Raw genomic sequence first — 15,313 nt, 5'->3', positions numbered from 1 at the left:
TAAAACCCCCTCGCGTTACCCTGCTTGGAAGCTTTTGGAGGCTCATGTTGGAACTCACTCAGCAGCAACCCCGACCCCACTGCCCCCCCCCCCCCAGCTTCTGAGGGCTAGTGGGACAGATCAGGGAGCCAAACGGCTGCCTAACTCACAGCGGCTGCCTGGGTCCAGCTCCTCCAGGGGGCAGGCCCTGTATTTTCTTGTCCCTGTAGCCCCAGCACTTTTCCCAGACCACGGTAGGTTTTCTAGTTTGTCTCAATGGATAGAGCTGCCCCACGCAACACACACACACACACACACACACACACACACACACAACCTGGGTTCTATAAAAGTTCAAAGACTTGTCACTCCACACCCCAGTTTCATTCAGCAATTAGTTTAATCTCAGGATTCTCAGAACAGGACACCAAGAGCTGGCCCTGAACGGCCTCCGGCCTCTCTCTGGAGGCTGCCTGGTCACGTTTATGACTCAGGGTGGGACATTGCATGTTCACAGACTCATCCGGGAGGCCCCCATCAATCCAAGCAGACGGATGGAGACTCAGGGCTTAGTGCAGCCTCTGGGCCCCTCCTGCACTTCTGCCCCCTCAGGGACTGGGCCCCGCCTCTGGGGCTGTGGCGGGGCTGGGCTGAGATAAATCACAGGAAGCTCAGAATAAGGATTCATTGTCCATGGACAGTCACTACGGAACAGGGCTGTGCCCCTGGTGGGCTCCCAGGGTCTCTAGACACACGCCCCACCCAGCCCCTTGGTGGTAGGGAAGGACTCCCTGCCCTGAGAGAAGGCTAGGTCAGCCCGTGTGCCACCCCCCCAAGCCCCGCATCCACCTGGCAGAGCAACAGCAGCCCAGCAGCCCCCGCATGTGGGGCCCGCCTGGGCAGCACGGGGGTGGGGCTGCTTTCTGCCCCTCTCAGTACCTCTGGGCCCTGAGCTGTCTGAGATTCAGGGAACCAAAGCACCAGGCACCCGAAGGTTGGAAGGGGCCTCAGGAGTCATTCAGGTCAACCCCTCCATGCAGCCTGCTGAGAGATGGCCCAGACTGCTGCTTGTTCATCCCTGAGACAGAGAGCTCACTACCTCTCAGAGGCAGCACCCTCCACCTTGCTGCTGCTCTTGAGGCTGGTGGAGGTTCTGTTTGATGGATGGAGACTGGGTGCTACAGGGTGTGGAGTTTCCTTTCATCTCTCCAGGGGGGGGCCTCTCAGCCCCCTGGGGGATGATCTGTGAGGATAGGGTGGGACGGGGAAGTAGGTAGAGCAGGAGTCCAGGGGAAGCACCCGCCTGGAGCCTGGCGGGGCTGAGTCTAGGCTGCTCCGATGTCATCATAGTCGTCATTGTCGGTGGAATCAGGCTGGGGACTGGGGGACCCTGTGTGGCCGGGAGGCTCAGGTCAGTGGGAGGCCCCATCACTGTCCCATGTGCCCCATGGGATGGAGCTAAGTGGGTCTGAGTCCATACCCCGCTGTCCCATGATGCTGTGGGGCATGGACTGACAAGACTCCCATCTCATCATCTTGTTCATTGCCATCTCCCTCACTGGAATGTTAGCCCAGAGAATGTCAGCCTTATCTGTTAGTTCAGGGCTGTAGTCCCCATGCTGGCACAGTACATGATGGACAATTGATGCTGAGGGCCCCCAAGGGGCCATCCGGCTGCTTCTGCTTGAATGCCTCCACTAATGGGGAGCTCATGTCCCCTCAAGGCATTCTCTTTGACTCTGTCCCGTCCACCTCCATTCTCCCCACCTCCTTATATTCCTGTTTTTCTTAAATATCCCTTCACCTCTCTTCTTTCTCCTTGGGTTGATGTATCCAATGGTTCCAGAGCACCCCAACTCATCCACTTCCCAGTCCCTCTCTGTCCCCCCTCCCCCCAGGATCGCCTCCCCTGCCACTGGCACCTGGACACCCAAACTGCTCCGTGGAAGGGGGCTGGGGCGGTGGCTTGAAGTTCTGGTACCACTCTCCGGATGAGGTGCTGGAGCTGTCATCAGCCGAAGGCCCTGCTGGAAACCCCCAGAGCCAGTCACCCTCTGCCTGCAGACAGTCAGTTTGCAAATTGCCAAAGCTGGGAGGCTCTCACGACTCCATAGAGTCAAGTGCCTAGCCTGATGAATGAGGAAATGAAGGCCCAGAGAGGGAAGAAGACTTGTCCAAAGTCACACAGCAAGTGGCTGCGGAGCTAGGACTAGAATCCTGAAATCAGCCTGGCTCAGGGCTCCCCGCTTCATGCTTCCTCTAGCCGGGTGGGCTACAGAATGGGAGGCTGGGCCACACACAGAATCCTCCCGGACCCAGCTTACCTGAAAAAGTTGCCTGGGAACCAGCCAGCTCCAAGTTTGGGGGCTGCTCCAGGAGGGGGTTCCTCTCTGAAGAAAAGCCCTGAGGGTTCCATGGAGGCAGCTTGCTACGGGGACTGTTGCAGTAGTCCTCCCCAGACGACGTGCTAGACCCGCTGCTGTTCCTCGTGTGCTGCTGAGGGTCCAGGGCGGGGGGATCTGCAATGCAGTGTCCAGGTTTGACAGGTGGGACCTGGGAGGCATGTACCTCTTCAAGTCCTGGGCCAGAAAAGGGAGAACGGTGAGGAAATAAGAAGGTACGCAGCAAAAGGACTTTGAATTAGACTTGAGAAAGAACTTACTGCCAACGGGAATTGTTACAGTCAGGAAGAACCTGTTGAGGGAGGTTGCTGCTGCAGCTTCTCAAGGTGGGCTGAACTGCGAAGTCTGGAGGCAGGGCTGGCATCCCCCCCTCCATGCCCCACCCCCGCCTGACTCACCCTCCTCCAAGGCGGGCATCTGGAACCTGTTCCGCTGGACATCCTCCTCTGTGACTCGGTGCCGCTGGGAGTCTACAAGCAGAGGTGGAGGTGAGGAGGGGTTGTCCCGGGAGCCTGGGGGAGCAGTTAGTGTTGCTCGGAACTCAGGAGGGTGCCCTGGGGGCTGGACAGGGAGGGAAGAACCCCAGTGGTGCGGAGGGGCTTAGCCTTCCCCATCAAGTCCCAAGCTCGTGTCCTAGTCCAGGAAGACCCCAAACCCCAGTCTGAAACCAGCATGGGGACAGGCCGCTTCTGGCCAGAAACCCTAGTGCCCTGTACCGCTTTCCCCAGGTGCCCCTCCCAGAGTCCTGGGTTCTCTCCTCACGCCTGGACAGGTCTGGGCAGGAGAAGGGCACATGCTGCCCCTTCGAAGAGCCTTCCCAGAGTGGAAGCCAGAGGGTCTGGAACCTTTGTGTCACAGATTCTGCGGCTCCTTCATTTCAGAATCAAAGAGATGTAGATTCATAGAGTCTCAAGGACTCAAGTGTCTGGAATCTTGGAGTCTTTTGAACCTGGAACCACTGACTTTAATCCCCATGTCCTAGGAGTTTGGACTCTTAGTGTTGCATTTTACGTGCCAGGGCTCAGGGTCACAGGTTCTAAGGACATCTCATCCCCAGGGCTTCCAAACGCCGGTGCAGGGGCCAGCAGAGGTGGGATCATCCACGTCTCACCCCCAAAGGCCCTGATTCAGCAGGTGGGGCAGAGATGACTGGCTGTCACCAATATCCATTCTCCCCCCTGTAGTAGGAGGCCCTCGGCCTTTATCTGGACACACAGCTGCCCAGGGCAGTGGCTTCATCTCCCTGTCTCTCTTGCAGCTGGAGGTTTAAGTTCTGGCTGGTGAGTGGGAGTCACTGAGCACCCTGCCTTAAGGCTAGAGCATGTCCCCCTTCCCTTCCCCCTTCCCACTGGCTAGAACGTGGACATGGTGGTGAGTCATTCTGGGTCACGTGCAACATCTTAGGGACTGCAGAGTAGCAAGAGAGAAGGAGCCTGGGCCCCCCACCAACTTCTCAGACATCGTCATTTGGAGGTCTCTGTCACACACAGCCAAACTCTCATCCTAACTTATACAGCAGAGGCGGGTTGGGGCTCAGGAATTTGTGACAAGCTTCCAAGGGATTCCACAAGAGGTGTAGGATTCTTGCTCGCCTCCAACCTTCCAGCTTTGCATGGGCCCTGCTTTAAGCACTGTCTTTCTTCCCGCTACCCCAGAAGGCAGAGAGAAGAGCTGGAGAAGCCGGACAAGAGGTGGAAGGAACTAGGCTCACAGGGGAGGTGGAGGGGAGTGGGGTTGACGGGGCGGATGGGACACAGGACTGTGGGTGTGCAAAAAGCTAGCTGAACTGTGTCTCACCTGGACTCCCTCGTATCTTACCCAGACACAGCCACCTTCAGGTGAATGTCGAGGGACAGGTCTTAAGACCCCGCATGGCCAGAGGCAAACGTAGGAGAGAAGGAAATCGGAGCAGAACTACCTGTGAGACATGGAGATGCCTCCAGGATCGCAAAGCACTTTGAAAACTTCAGTGTGGGACCATTTACAGATCCCACCCTAGTTCTGCAGGGGTCACGATGTGGAGCCTATTGAAGGTCCCCAGCCAGCTGGGCCCTCTCCCTGGTTGGGGCAGGAGGGCCCGCAGGTGCCTGGGCCCAGGCACTCACTGTAGAAGGTGGTCAGGGCCACGGGAGGCTGGGCGCTGAAGTCATAGTGTTCATAGTCGGAGTCTGAGCCTGAGTCCGAGTCCTGGGGGGGCGGGGCCTGCACCTGGATTGGCAGCTCGGGAACTGGGGAGAGAACAGAGTGGGGGCATGGCAGAGTGGTGGGCAGAAAGGCACAGAGAGAGGTGGCAGAGAGCATGGATGGCGGGAGACAGAGAGGCAGGGAAAGTGCCAGGCAGCCCATCTTGTACCAGACCATCCAGCCTGGGTTTTCCAAGCTCTTCCCACCCATTTCAAGCATGGGTAACCAAACAACATTTATTTATGGAACAAACACTTCCGTGCCAGTCAGTATACACCAGGGACTATTCTAACATTTACAAATTTTATCTCATTTAATTCTCATAACAATTTGTAAGGTAGGTACATTTGTGTCCCCATTTTATAGCTGAGGAAACTGAGGCACAGAGGTTCTCACCTTGCCCAGAGAAGCAGGCAGTGTGGCTCTTAACCTCCAGACCATAATATTCAGTGAGCAACTGCTCTGGGCCTAGCTTTGTTCTAGGTTCTGTACTCATATTCTCTTCTTACATATATGGGTACTGTATACAGAGAATATTAATAATATTTGACTGAGGTTGTTTTTTTTTTTTGTCACTGAATGCTTTCAAATAGAGGTGATTTAATACATTCATAATGCAATGTGGTTGAACTCCAACTCCTTTACAAGGCTTTGAAGACGTATAAATCCACATGTCATAAAACATGAATGACTGATCCAACTTTTTATCTTTCAGAACATATGAAATAAAATTATGTTCCAGGAAAATCTTGACGGGGCTCTGCAGGGAGACTGACTGAGCAGGCCATCGCAGGAGGTGACGATGTACAGCCTACCAGCCAATTAGCAGACTGGAGATTTCCAATGAGAGGAAGGCCCTGGATCTGTGTTGGTCCGGAACTCGAAAGCCTAGAATCCTAGAATGACTGCACTGGCTGGTCATCTGCCCAGTAAGGCCCAGACTGAGACTTGACGGGCTCCAGGTCCCACAGCCTAGTGGGCTGACCCAAGTCACCTCTCCAGCGGGGGCACTGCTTTAAGCTAAGCAGTACTGATCTTCCAGAAAGTATACCCTTCCTCTCCTCTCCAGCCCTCGCCACCCCCAGGGTGGGTGACATCCTACCTTCTTCTTTGGGGATGGTGATGGGGACCTCTTGATAGCTATTGATCCCTGCGGGGGTAGTGGTGGGTAGATGCTGGTGGCTCACCGGAACGGGGAGGGCTGAGGGAGGGCAGGCAGAGAGTCTACAAGTCATTTTTTTACCCCTTCCAGTCTGCCTGCTTCTGTTCTCAGCAAAACATCTCCCTCCTCACCACCACCCCAAACACACACACACACACACACACACACACACACACACACACACACACAGAGTCTGGTTCTCCCGTGGGGCCCACATTGGTCCACTTCTGCTAGGGAAATCCTTCCCATCAGGAGACGCTCCCAGGGCCAGGGCTGGGTGGCCATTGCGGGGCCACTGACACTCCTGCTGGGGTCCCCCAAGGTTCACATTCCCCTGGGAATGTTGCGCCTCTGCCCTGCTTCCTCCCATCCCTGGGCCTTCTCCGTCGTGCCCAGAATTCTGCACCTACCGTATTTTCCTTTAATTTTCAAGAGGATGATGGTGATGATGATGAGAGAGCCAAGGAGGAGAATTCCCAGAATAATGCAAAGGATAAGGAGCATGAGCTCCCGAGACGGCCAGTCCTCCATTTTCACTGTCACAGAAGGTTCTGGAAACAAGAACCCCAAGAGAAAGAGGAATGGGCATAGACTTCTCCTCGCCCTTCTTCTTGCCTCTCCATCCTGAATGCAGCTGACCCACTTCCCTTTGTACCTATCCTCCTCTTCCTTTTCAAAATAATTTTTTTTTTCTGCTTTTAGGTGCCTGGTGTACAGTAGGTGCTCAAGAAATGCATACTGAATGAATAACTGACTGAGTGAAACTTTCTCCGGGCCACCAGCCCCCACAAATCTCTCTCTGCTCAACAATTATTAAGCACCCACTGTGCCCCAGACACTAGGGTCTCTGTCTAGTAAGGAGATCAACAAGTCGACGCAATCCAGTACATAAGGTAACTGCTGTGATGGAGGTAAGGAAGCGACCTGGGGGGCATGAGGCCCTGCGAGAGGCACGTAATTCTCTATGGGGAGATGGAGGTTGGCTTCCCAGAGAAGGGGACTCTGATAGAGAACATGGCAGGGGCTCCATGCCTGGATTAAATAATCACAAGACTAACTGACGCCCAGACAGTGCTTGCTGTGTACTAAGCCTTGTTTGTTCGCTTAATTAATGCATTTATTTATTTTTATTTATATATTTATTTTATTAGATTCCCGTATACAAAAGAATGCAATAGTTAGACATTTTATCCGTCACAAAGTGATAACCCCCTGCTCCCAATCTATTGCACCTCTGACATCGTAGATAAGCCTTGTTCTGAGTGCTTTATAAATGTTAATTCCCTGGAGACTCACACAGCACTAGGAGACATGCTATGATGATCACCCCCACTGTACAGTCAAGGGATCTGAGGCTCACAGAGGTTAAGAACTGTGAACAAGAGGCAGAGCTGGGATTGGAGCCCCAGGAGTCCCAGCCCCAAAGCCAGCCAAGCTACACACAACTGGCGGATAGACTACACACAGATCTGGAGTTCAGAATCGGACGCAAATTCCAGCCAACACTGGCTGACTGTCACGTCACCCTCTGAGCCTGAGCTTCTTCCTCTGCGTAAAGGAAGAGCTGAGACCTCCCCAGGGGACTGCCCAGTGGATTAAGAGGTTGGGAAATAATGACCACAAAGTGCTGGGCCGATGCCTGGAACGTTACAAACACACTGGCTGTTATCCTCGTGTCCCCACCACCTGGCCCATGTCAGATCAGCTCCACTCTCGCCAGCTCTCGCCTCCTGCCCTATAGGAGCTCACAGGGGAGTGGGGAGTGGACTCCTGTCCATGAAATATCAGGATTCAAGGAGTTGTGGAGCTGACATGGCAGGGAGAGGAGCACAAGGCACCCAGAGGGAGGCAAGTCCATTGTCTGGGGGAGGGGGACAAACTGTCAGCGCCCCCACCCCCAAAACCCCCACCCCCCAACATGTATACATCCAAGGCTCTGAGACTGCATACCCAGTGACACTCACCTGTGGTGACTGGCTGAATACTTGTAGGAACTTCAGGAGTGGACAGATTGAGCAGACTCCGGGAACCTGTCAGAAAGCACCACCTCATGTAGTCGACACACATAACTGAGCACCTACTGTGTGCCGGACCTCGTGCTAGGAACTAAACATGACAGACAAGTGACCTGGAACTGGAGGTGCATCCCAGGGAGGCACATGACTAAAGAAACCTGCCTCTCCCACCCCCCACTATAAGGAGGGATTAAATTCTGGGAAGGTCCTTCGGTTAGAATAAGGGACTAATAAAAGAATTATCCCTCTCTTCTGTGTGATCTGCTGCAGACCACAAATCCCTTTTCCATGCAGTGGGGTTTGTTCTTCAGGTGAGCCTCAGGAGGTGGGACGCTGACATTACTGTCACTATCATAAGCATTTGACAGGTAAGGGATGGAGCTTACAAAGTCCCTGCGATGTGATCTGATTTCCCAGCTACCCTTTGAGTACCAGCGTCCACATAGTCATGAAACTGATGCCTCCCAGCTAGTAAATGGCAGAGCTGGAATTCCTAGCCAGGTGTCTGAACTCCAGAGAGATGAATATCATTTCCTCAGGTCTAACGCTCTTGCTTTTTCACACCTTAACACCTCTGAGCTCTTGCTTTTTCACACCTTAAACACCTCTGAAATCGGGGTGATGGCATCAATCGTTACAATTGATGACATGTCAAGAGTTTATTTTGGCAGCATTTTTGTCCTTTATGGTACATAACATAATAATGGTGTGACAGATCAATGCCATCTTAGATTTGTTAAAATACAGTAGACCCCAATTCATAGAGTGGATACAAGGCTTAGCCGAAATAAGATATACCAAGCGCTCGGCAATGCCTGCTACATGATTAGGTCTCCAGACACTGTCACTGATATTATTATTAGTGTCTCCTAATATTATCTTTACTATGATCCCCAGCCCTGGGATGGCAAGTTGGTTTCATCTCCTGAGCCAATTCCAGTCCAAAAAGACCACTGCTTGGCATATAATAACGCCTTAGTAAATATCTGATTCATGAATCTGGGGCTGGGTCAAGTATCTGTGGCAAAGAATTCCCTGATTAATTAGCAACATCTGCCTGGGCATGCTGGGGCAATGGTCCCTCTAAGGCCAGTAGTTATCATTCCTGATCCAGTCGAAGCTGTGGTCCTTGAGCTGCAAGAACTTAGGCTGCGGAGTCAGATGAAATTCCTGGTCCAAATCTGGGGGTGAGGGAGGGAGGGGGGAAAGAGTGGTAGGGAGAGGAGTACCTGAGCAGACGACCCTGGCTGCCTTTGACTGGCTGCAGAGGTTGGAGTTGTTGAACCGCCAGGAACAGTCCGAGAGGGTGGGCTCCCCTCCCTTGCACGAGTAGTACATCCTGCCTGACAGGGAGTGGGGCAGCCCCTTGGGTATTCTGGCCATGGTCCCACAGCCCAAGGCCCGGCAGAGCACCTGGGCCTCTGACGTGTACCACTCACTGTCACACACTGTGCTCCAGACCCCACGGAAGTATACCTCCACCTGCCCCTCACAGGGGTCAGTGCCCCCGGTCAGGCGCAAGGTCTGGTGCTCTGCAAAGGTGGGGTGGGGGGACAGAGTCAGGCCAGGGTCCTCAGGGCCCAACCCCACCAGCCCAGACCCACGAATGCAAACAGCCCACAGCCAATCGGTCTCCAGCTCTTGTGTGCCCTCTCTCCTGCATCTGCACCCCCCTCTCCTCTGCCTCATCTGCTCTGGCTGCAGCACCCTACATCCATGCTGCTCACGGTGTGGTCCGTGGAGCAGCAGTACCAGCATTACCTGGAATCTTGTTAGAAACGCAGACTGTCAAGCCCTGCCCCATGCCTACTGAGAATCTACATTTCACAAGCACCCTCCGCCCACCCCAAGTCATATGGACGTTAGAGAGAAGCACTGGCTGGACCAGGACTTCACAGACTCCTGTGGGCTGCAGACAGAATCCCCGAGGGCCTCCCCGCCTCCTCTCCCCTTGCTGCTCGGAAACAGATAACCAACTGCCACTCAGGAAGAACCTCACCTCTAATGTCACCTCCTCTAGGAAGTGGTCAGCCTTATCCCTCCAGCTCTGGATTGCCTGCTGCCTCTAAACTCCACCTGGCTTCCTTTCTAAGGGCATTTACCACGCCTTCCCGGGGTTTACGTTTGTCTGGGTGTCATCTTCCCTCCTGGACGGTGACCATACAAGGATGACCTCTCCAGCACTGACTACAGGCCTGGTGCCCAGTAGGCTGACAGTGAGAGTTGGTGGAGGACCCAGGTTCAGACTGGTTGCCCACTGACCTGAGCACACCACGCCGGCGTCCTCCTTGTGGCCACAGTAGCGGTCTCCGTGCAGCCCAGGGCAGTCCCACAGGTAGTCCTCTGCCCCAGAACAGTTCACCTGGTCTCGGTGGATGAGTCCTCGGCCAGGCGCGAAGTGCAAGCCAGGCAGGGCCTGGACCGCCAAGCCGCAGTTCAGCTGCCGGCACACCACGTGGGCATCCTCCAGGTCCCACGTGTCGTCACACACTGAACCCCACTGGCCATGCTCCAGCATCTCCACGCGGCCGGCGCATGGGCTGCCTCCGTCCACCAACCGCAGTGCACGATTCTCTGAGGGTGGGCGGGGAAGGGGTTTGTGGATGGGGGAGGGGGTAGGGATGGGAGGGGAGGGTGAGGAAGGACTTGGGTCCTGAGCTGCATAATTGTGGGCAGGGCTGTGGACCCAGTGAGAGGGGCTGTAACCCTCTGGGCAGGACGGAGGAACCCTGCAGGGCTGGGGACTTGGTGAGCACAGGAGGGGTGCTGGTCAGGACTAGGGACTCCAGGGGAGGAGCTGGATACCTTGTAGGCAGGGCTGTAGAGCCAGTGGGAGGGGCTAGTAGCTGGTGCTGATTAGTGGGCGGGGCTAGAGACCTCGTGTGCGGGCCTGAAGAGCAGGGCCGTGGGCTCCTGGGCATCATATTTATGTACATGGGAGGTAGGGGCGGAAACAGAGGAGATAGAGGTCTAGAAGGAGGGGGAAAGGACTTATAATTAAGGCCTAGAGGCTCGGTTAGGACTGGGGACCCAAGGGGTTGGGTTGGGGGCCAAGTGAGCCAACTGGAGACCTAGTAAGGAGAGAGGTCTGGAGGCCAGATCCGAGGAAATGCTCAGAGCTGGAAATGACATAAAGTTATACTCCGGTGTGTGGACCAGTTGTGTTTGCATTGGTGATGAGTGGGGGTGGGAGTCCAAAGGTCGAGGCTTGGGTACAGTGCCCAGAGCTGGGGACAAGAGTGAGGGGCCATGGCTGGAGGCCAGCAGAGGCTCGGGCAGGCAGGGGCCCAGGGGGCAGATGAAAGGAGTTCCCGCTGTACCTGCACAGGTGACCTGGGCGTGCTTCTGGTCGCTGATGCACGGGTGCTCCTCCACCTCGCAGAGCTGCCACTCATTGCCTGTGCACATGACGAAGGGTGCCAGGGCCTGCGTACCGTTCTGGGCCCCACTGGCGTTCCCAGTGGCCCAATCCTGTGGCATCTCCAACCTGGGCGGGATGGGCTGGAGCGGCACGCTCGCTGCCCCACCGCATCCGAGCGCTCGGCACACTGCCTCTGCGGCATCGCTGTTCCAGAATGCCCCACACGTGGGCTCCCAGGACTGCCTGATCCGAACTTCCACTGTCCCGCTGCAGCGGCTGCTCCCGTTCACCAGGCGGACCCTGAGCTGCTTCCCTGGAGGAGCCAGACACCAGCTGAAGCCTCTACGGATTTGGATTCTGCCAATGCCAGGGATGGGGTGCTGCCAGGGGCCCCACCGCTGACCTGCTAGGTGACTTTGGACAATACCCTGACTCTGGGCCTCAGCCTTTCAGTCTGCAAAATGGGCCTGTGGTGATTCATCCCTGAGCCTCCTTTGAGACCTGGCCCTCTGGTTCTCCTTGGAGTCAGGAGAAGTTGGGGCTGAGGGTGACTCTAGAGGTTTGGATGGATTAGGCCTGGGGTGACAGAGAACCAGGGGTCCAGTCCCCACAAACCCTCCTGTCTTGCCCCTGTCTTAAGAACACCCTTGTGTGAGAGAAGGACAGAGTTCTGGGTTCAGAGGCCCTTCCTGGAATGGTGATTGCCACGCTTCTCCTCCCAGGCCCTTCCACTGTTTTGAGGGCACTAACTATCATGGCGTGCCACTGTGACCCCCAGAACCCTATAGGATGGACAGACATGAGGTTAGTGATGGGGCTGAGGATGGCCTGCCTCAGTGTATCGTGGTTCTCTCTTCCCCAGAGCCCCTCCTTGGGGAACCACCTGCCCACTTTTGCCTAGGATTGCACCCCCAATGTTAGCACACAGCTTTGCACAGAATAGGCCCTTTATAAATATCTGTTGAGCTAATCTAGGACCCACCTGGTGGAACCCCTCTACCCCACCTAGACTTCTTTAGCTTGTTCTCAACAAATCTCCTTAAAATGTTCACATGTACGTGACTTTTTATCAGTGGCCTCTCAAAGATGGCAGTCCTAAGATCTCCAAGTGAATCTAATGTGGACCTTCAGACATTGGGTCAGGAAGGAGAAGTGTTGTCTGAAGTTAGGGAGCCTCCCTGGTACCGTAAAAGTCCATTTCCCTTCCTGTCACCCGAGGACACCACCTGCTTGGTCTCAGAAAGCTGACCAGGGACCCCCGAAAGATCATTTCCTCACCTGGCTCCAAGGACTGGCTCTCTGCATTGCTGGTGTTGGGCTGACCAGATGGGGCTGGTGACGGGTGACCTGAAATCAACCAGCAGCAGCCGTGGTGGGTGAGTGAACTCAGGCACAGAGGGCACAGATGTGCCCTGCAGGGCAGGTGGCACTTTCTGGAGCCTGCCATGGCTTTATGGGGCCTTTGGAAAGGACAGAGTCCTGGCCCTGGGGTGCCTTTGCCTCCGTTCAAAGGAGGGACATTCTCAGGCTTTGGAGTTGCAGCATCCTCCACTTCGTCTATTAATTGTGCACATACCATGGAGCAGAGAGGAAGGACCATGGGCTTTGGGGCCAGACCCACTCACTGCTGAGTGACTCTGGCCAAGGGTTACTCTCTCGGCCAGAGTCCCAACTTGTTAGCAATAACATTTAGGAAAGTATCATGGCTAAAAGAAGACAATGTAAAATATTTGACACACAAAGGAGCTTATAAATGGGAGTTATTTTTAGGAAAAACATTTTTGTTTGGAAAATTTGAGAAATTCATACCAGACTTTCGGGCAACTGGTACATCCTGGGCTGGGAACCATAGGACTGCAAAGTGTTTTCAGACACTGAGAAACTAGCATTTGTCAAGGGCCAATTATGCCAGGTCTTTGCTTATATTATCCCACTTATCTTCACCAACACAGTGAGATAGGTATTAGCATCCACATTTTACAAATTAGGAAAGGGAGGCCCAAAGAATAGAAATTGATTGTCCATGCCAGATAGTGTGCATTTGTCTTTCCAGAGCCGCTGTCCCCTTGGCCTTGGGAGACTGACCTGTTTGGACTAAATCAGCATCTTCCTGGGCCCGTTGGCTTCCCTTCAACTCAGCCAAGGGGAGCCCAGCAGGAGGGAGGGAGGAGAGTGAGGCTGTGGTGTTTATTCCCCTGGCTCCCTCCCGGTGAGATCCTTTGGGCAGGCTGTGTCCTCATCTGAATCTTATCATTCCTCTCAAGGTCGTCACCTCTTCTTGACTTTTTCCTCCTGGGTCTCACTGACTATCCCCTGGTCTTGTGTCCTTGGGCTCAGGGTGGTAAGACCTCAGCTGCTCTGAGCTCCTGTTACTGTATTATCCTTTGTAAATAGTGCTTTTGTAAATAAGCCCCTTCAAACTTCTACTATGACTGTGCCGCCTGTTTCCTGTTAGAACCCTGACTGGTATGTGGCCTGAGGCCACCAGTTAGCAAGTGGCAGAGCCAGTATTTGAACTGTCTCCAAGGAATCAGCTCCCTGATGGGCAGGGACACTCGGTTTGCAGAAGCACAAAGGGAGCGCTGCAGCCGGGACCACTGTGCTCACAAAGGAGCTCCTCCACATTTCCGGGTCTCTCTTGTGCTTAGGTTGGGGCCATTGAAGTCTAGGCAGGAGGACTGGTGCCCACGGTGGGACCAAGGCAGTTAAGAGCCAGGGAGCCTCCTCCATCTCTTCTCTGTCGTGGCCTGGGTTCCAGGTGCAACTGCAAGATGGAGGGGGATGTTGACCCAACTCAAATGTTGTGTAAGAAGTGAATCTTTATCGTGTGAAGCCATGAAGATGTGGGGTGTACTTGTTACAATAACCTAACCTGGCATGGCCTGACTGATACAGGGGCTGCAGATGCAGGCATGACTGTTACACATTCTCACCCTCACCTGAGAAGATTGCATGGACTTATACCCAAATGAGCATGCGCACACACACGCACACACACACCTGCAGATACAGCTCTCCCAGAAGCGCCCGCCCGTATGGACCACTCCATCACTCAAACGGGAAGTAATCAGACCTTTGATTGCCTGTCCTCACCACCTCCCTGCTTGGCTGCCCAACCTGACTCTTGAAGGAAATACGACTCAGAATTCAGAGCACAAGCTCCACGGCTAATGAAATACTTAGAACAAGAATTCAGATGCCCTCAAGTTAGGATTTCAGAATCCCAGGTCCCAAAGCAACAGTCCCAGTGCTCCAGCGTGGTTTCCAATATTTGCACGTGTGCTGGGGTGGGGAGATTGGGATGCTGGCGCAGCCTGCATGTGTGTGTGATGGTGGCGTGTGTGTGAGTGTGTGGTTGTGACCCTGTGTGTACCATTGTGTGTGAGTGTGAGTGTATGTGTGTGGATGTGGCGCATTCAAGCTCAGTTCTGTGCCATCTCTCTCTCTGGGTCTGGGAAGCCACTTTGTCATGCATAAAGGCATGCCCATCTTCTGCTAGACCAGAAAACCCTGGAGGGCAGGCCCACAGCTGAGGCAGCCCTGTGTCCCCCAGGGTACCCAAAGCAGTGTTTGCGGATGGACTGACTGAAAGAGTGAGCAGGAGCTACCAGTCCCAATTTCAACTGTTGCTAAGGCAGTTTGATACTAGATATACTCCAGGGTTTTTATGTGTGTCACAGGCATTTTCCTGTCCCCTGTCCCAAGAAGGGACCCTGGCTTTGGAGTCCTCTAACTTCTGTGCTGCAGGAACAGGACAACCTCCCCCCTCCTCCACCCAGGCTTCGGTTCACAGAAGGTCCAACGCAGGATCGGTGCTTCCCAGATATTCGCACTGCCTGGCTCTGTGCCTCACGCTTTTCTTTAAATTTGATTCACATTTTTACTGCAATAAATTTATGTGAAAAGGAAACTGTACCCCGTGTATTGGCTTTGCAGCATTCAGATGCCCAAACGTACAAGTATTCATTTCAATTTTTTCAACAGCAAACAATTGGGAACGGAGTAAATGTCCACCCACCGGGGAAACTGCTGAATAAATTATCGTCATTTACAGCGTGGCAACTTATGCGGCCTTAACAAAAAATGTAACCGATTCACACCAGCTGGAGGGCTCTCCATGCTGTGTTGAGGAAGGAAGCAAGATGCAGAGAAGAAAATATGATACAACTTTTTAAAAAAACAAAGGCCAAAAAAAATCCTCCTACAAACT

General features: G+C 54.0%; 1 protein-coding gene across 5 annotated transcripts in view; it reads right to left on the bottom strand.

Moving 5' to 3' along the window:
- Nucleotides 1–360: 360 nt before the first annotated feature.
- The window catches only part of CD6 (CD6 molecule), a 37,861-nt gene continuing 22,908 nt past the window's right edge, over nucleotides 361–15,313 (bottom strand). The window contains exons 2-13 of one of the 5 annotated variants that reach the window (XM_019754074.3): nucleotides 12,382–12,450; nucleotides 11,063–11,416; nucleotides 10,005–10,316; nucleotides 8,972–9,274; nucleotides 7,692–7,757; nucleotides 6,138–6,278; nucleotides 5,668–5,766; nucleotides 4,487–4,609; nucleotides 2,780–2,851; nucleotides 2,304–2,498; nucleotides 1,902–2,006; nucleotides 361–1,369 (exon numbers count right to left, since the gene is read on the bottom strand). In XM_019754074.3, the coding sequence (XP_019609633.1) occupies nucleotides 1,305–1,369; nucleotides 1,902–2,006; nucleotides 2,304–2,498; nucleotides 2,780–2,851; nucleotides 4,487–4,609; nucleotides 5,668–5,766; nucleotides 6,138–6,278; nucleotides 7,692–7,757; nucleotides 8,972–9,274; nucleotides 10,005–10,316; nucleotides 11,063–11,416; nucleotides 12,382–12,450 (1,904 nt within the window). In that variant the 3' untranslated portion in view covers nucleotides 361–1,304. Of the gene's footprint in view, nucleotides 1,370–1,901; nucleotides 2,007–2,303; nucleotides 2,559–2,779; nucleotides 2,852–4,486; nucleotides 4,610–5,667; nucleotides 5,767–6,137; nucleotides 6,279–7,691; nucleotides 7,758–8,971; nucleotides 9,275–10,004; nucleotides 10,317–11,062; nucleotides 11,417–12,381; nucleotides 12,451–15,313 lie in introns of all 5 variants that reach the window. The other 4 variants (XM_074336455.2, XM_074336452.2, XM_074336454.2 and 1 more) reach the window with 4 other exon arrangements.

The sequence above is a fragment of the Rhinolophus sinicus genome, chromosome 14, assembly GCF_057876585.1.
Source record: "Rhinolophus sinicus isolate RSI-liver-muscle chromosome 14, RSI-T2T, whole genome shotgun sequence".
Taxonomy (NCBI): Eukaryota; Metazoa; Chordata; class Mammalia; order Chiroptera; family Rhinolophidae; genus Rhinolophus; species Rhinolophus sinicus.
This window is presented reverse-complemented; position numbering and strand designations above follow the sequence as displayed.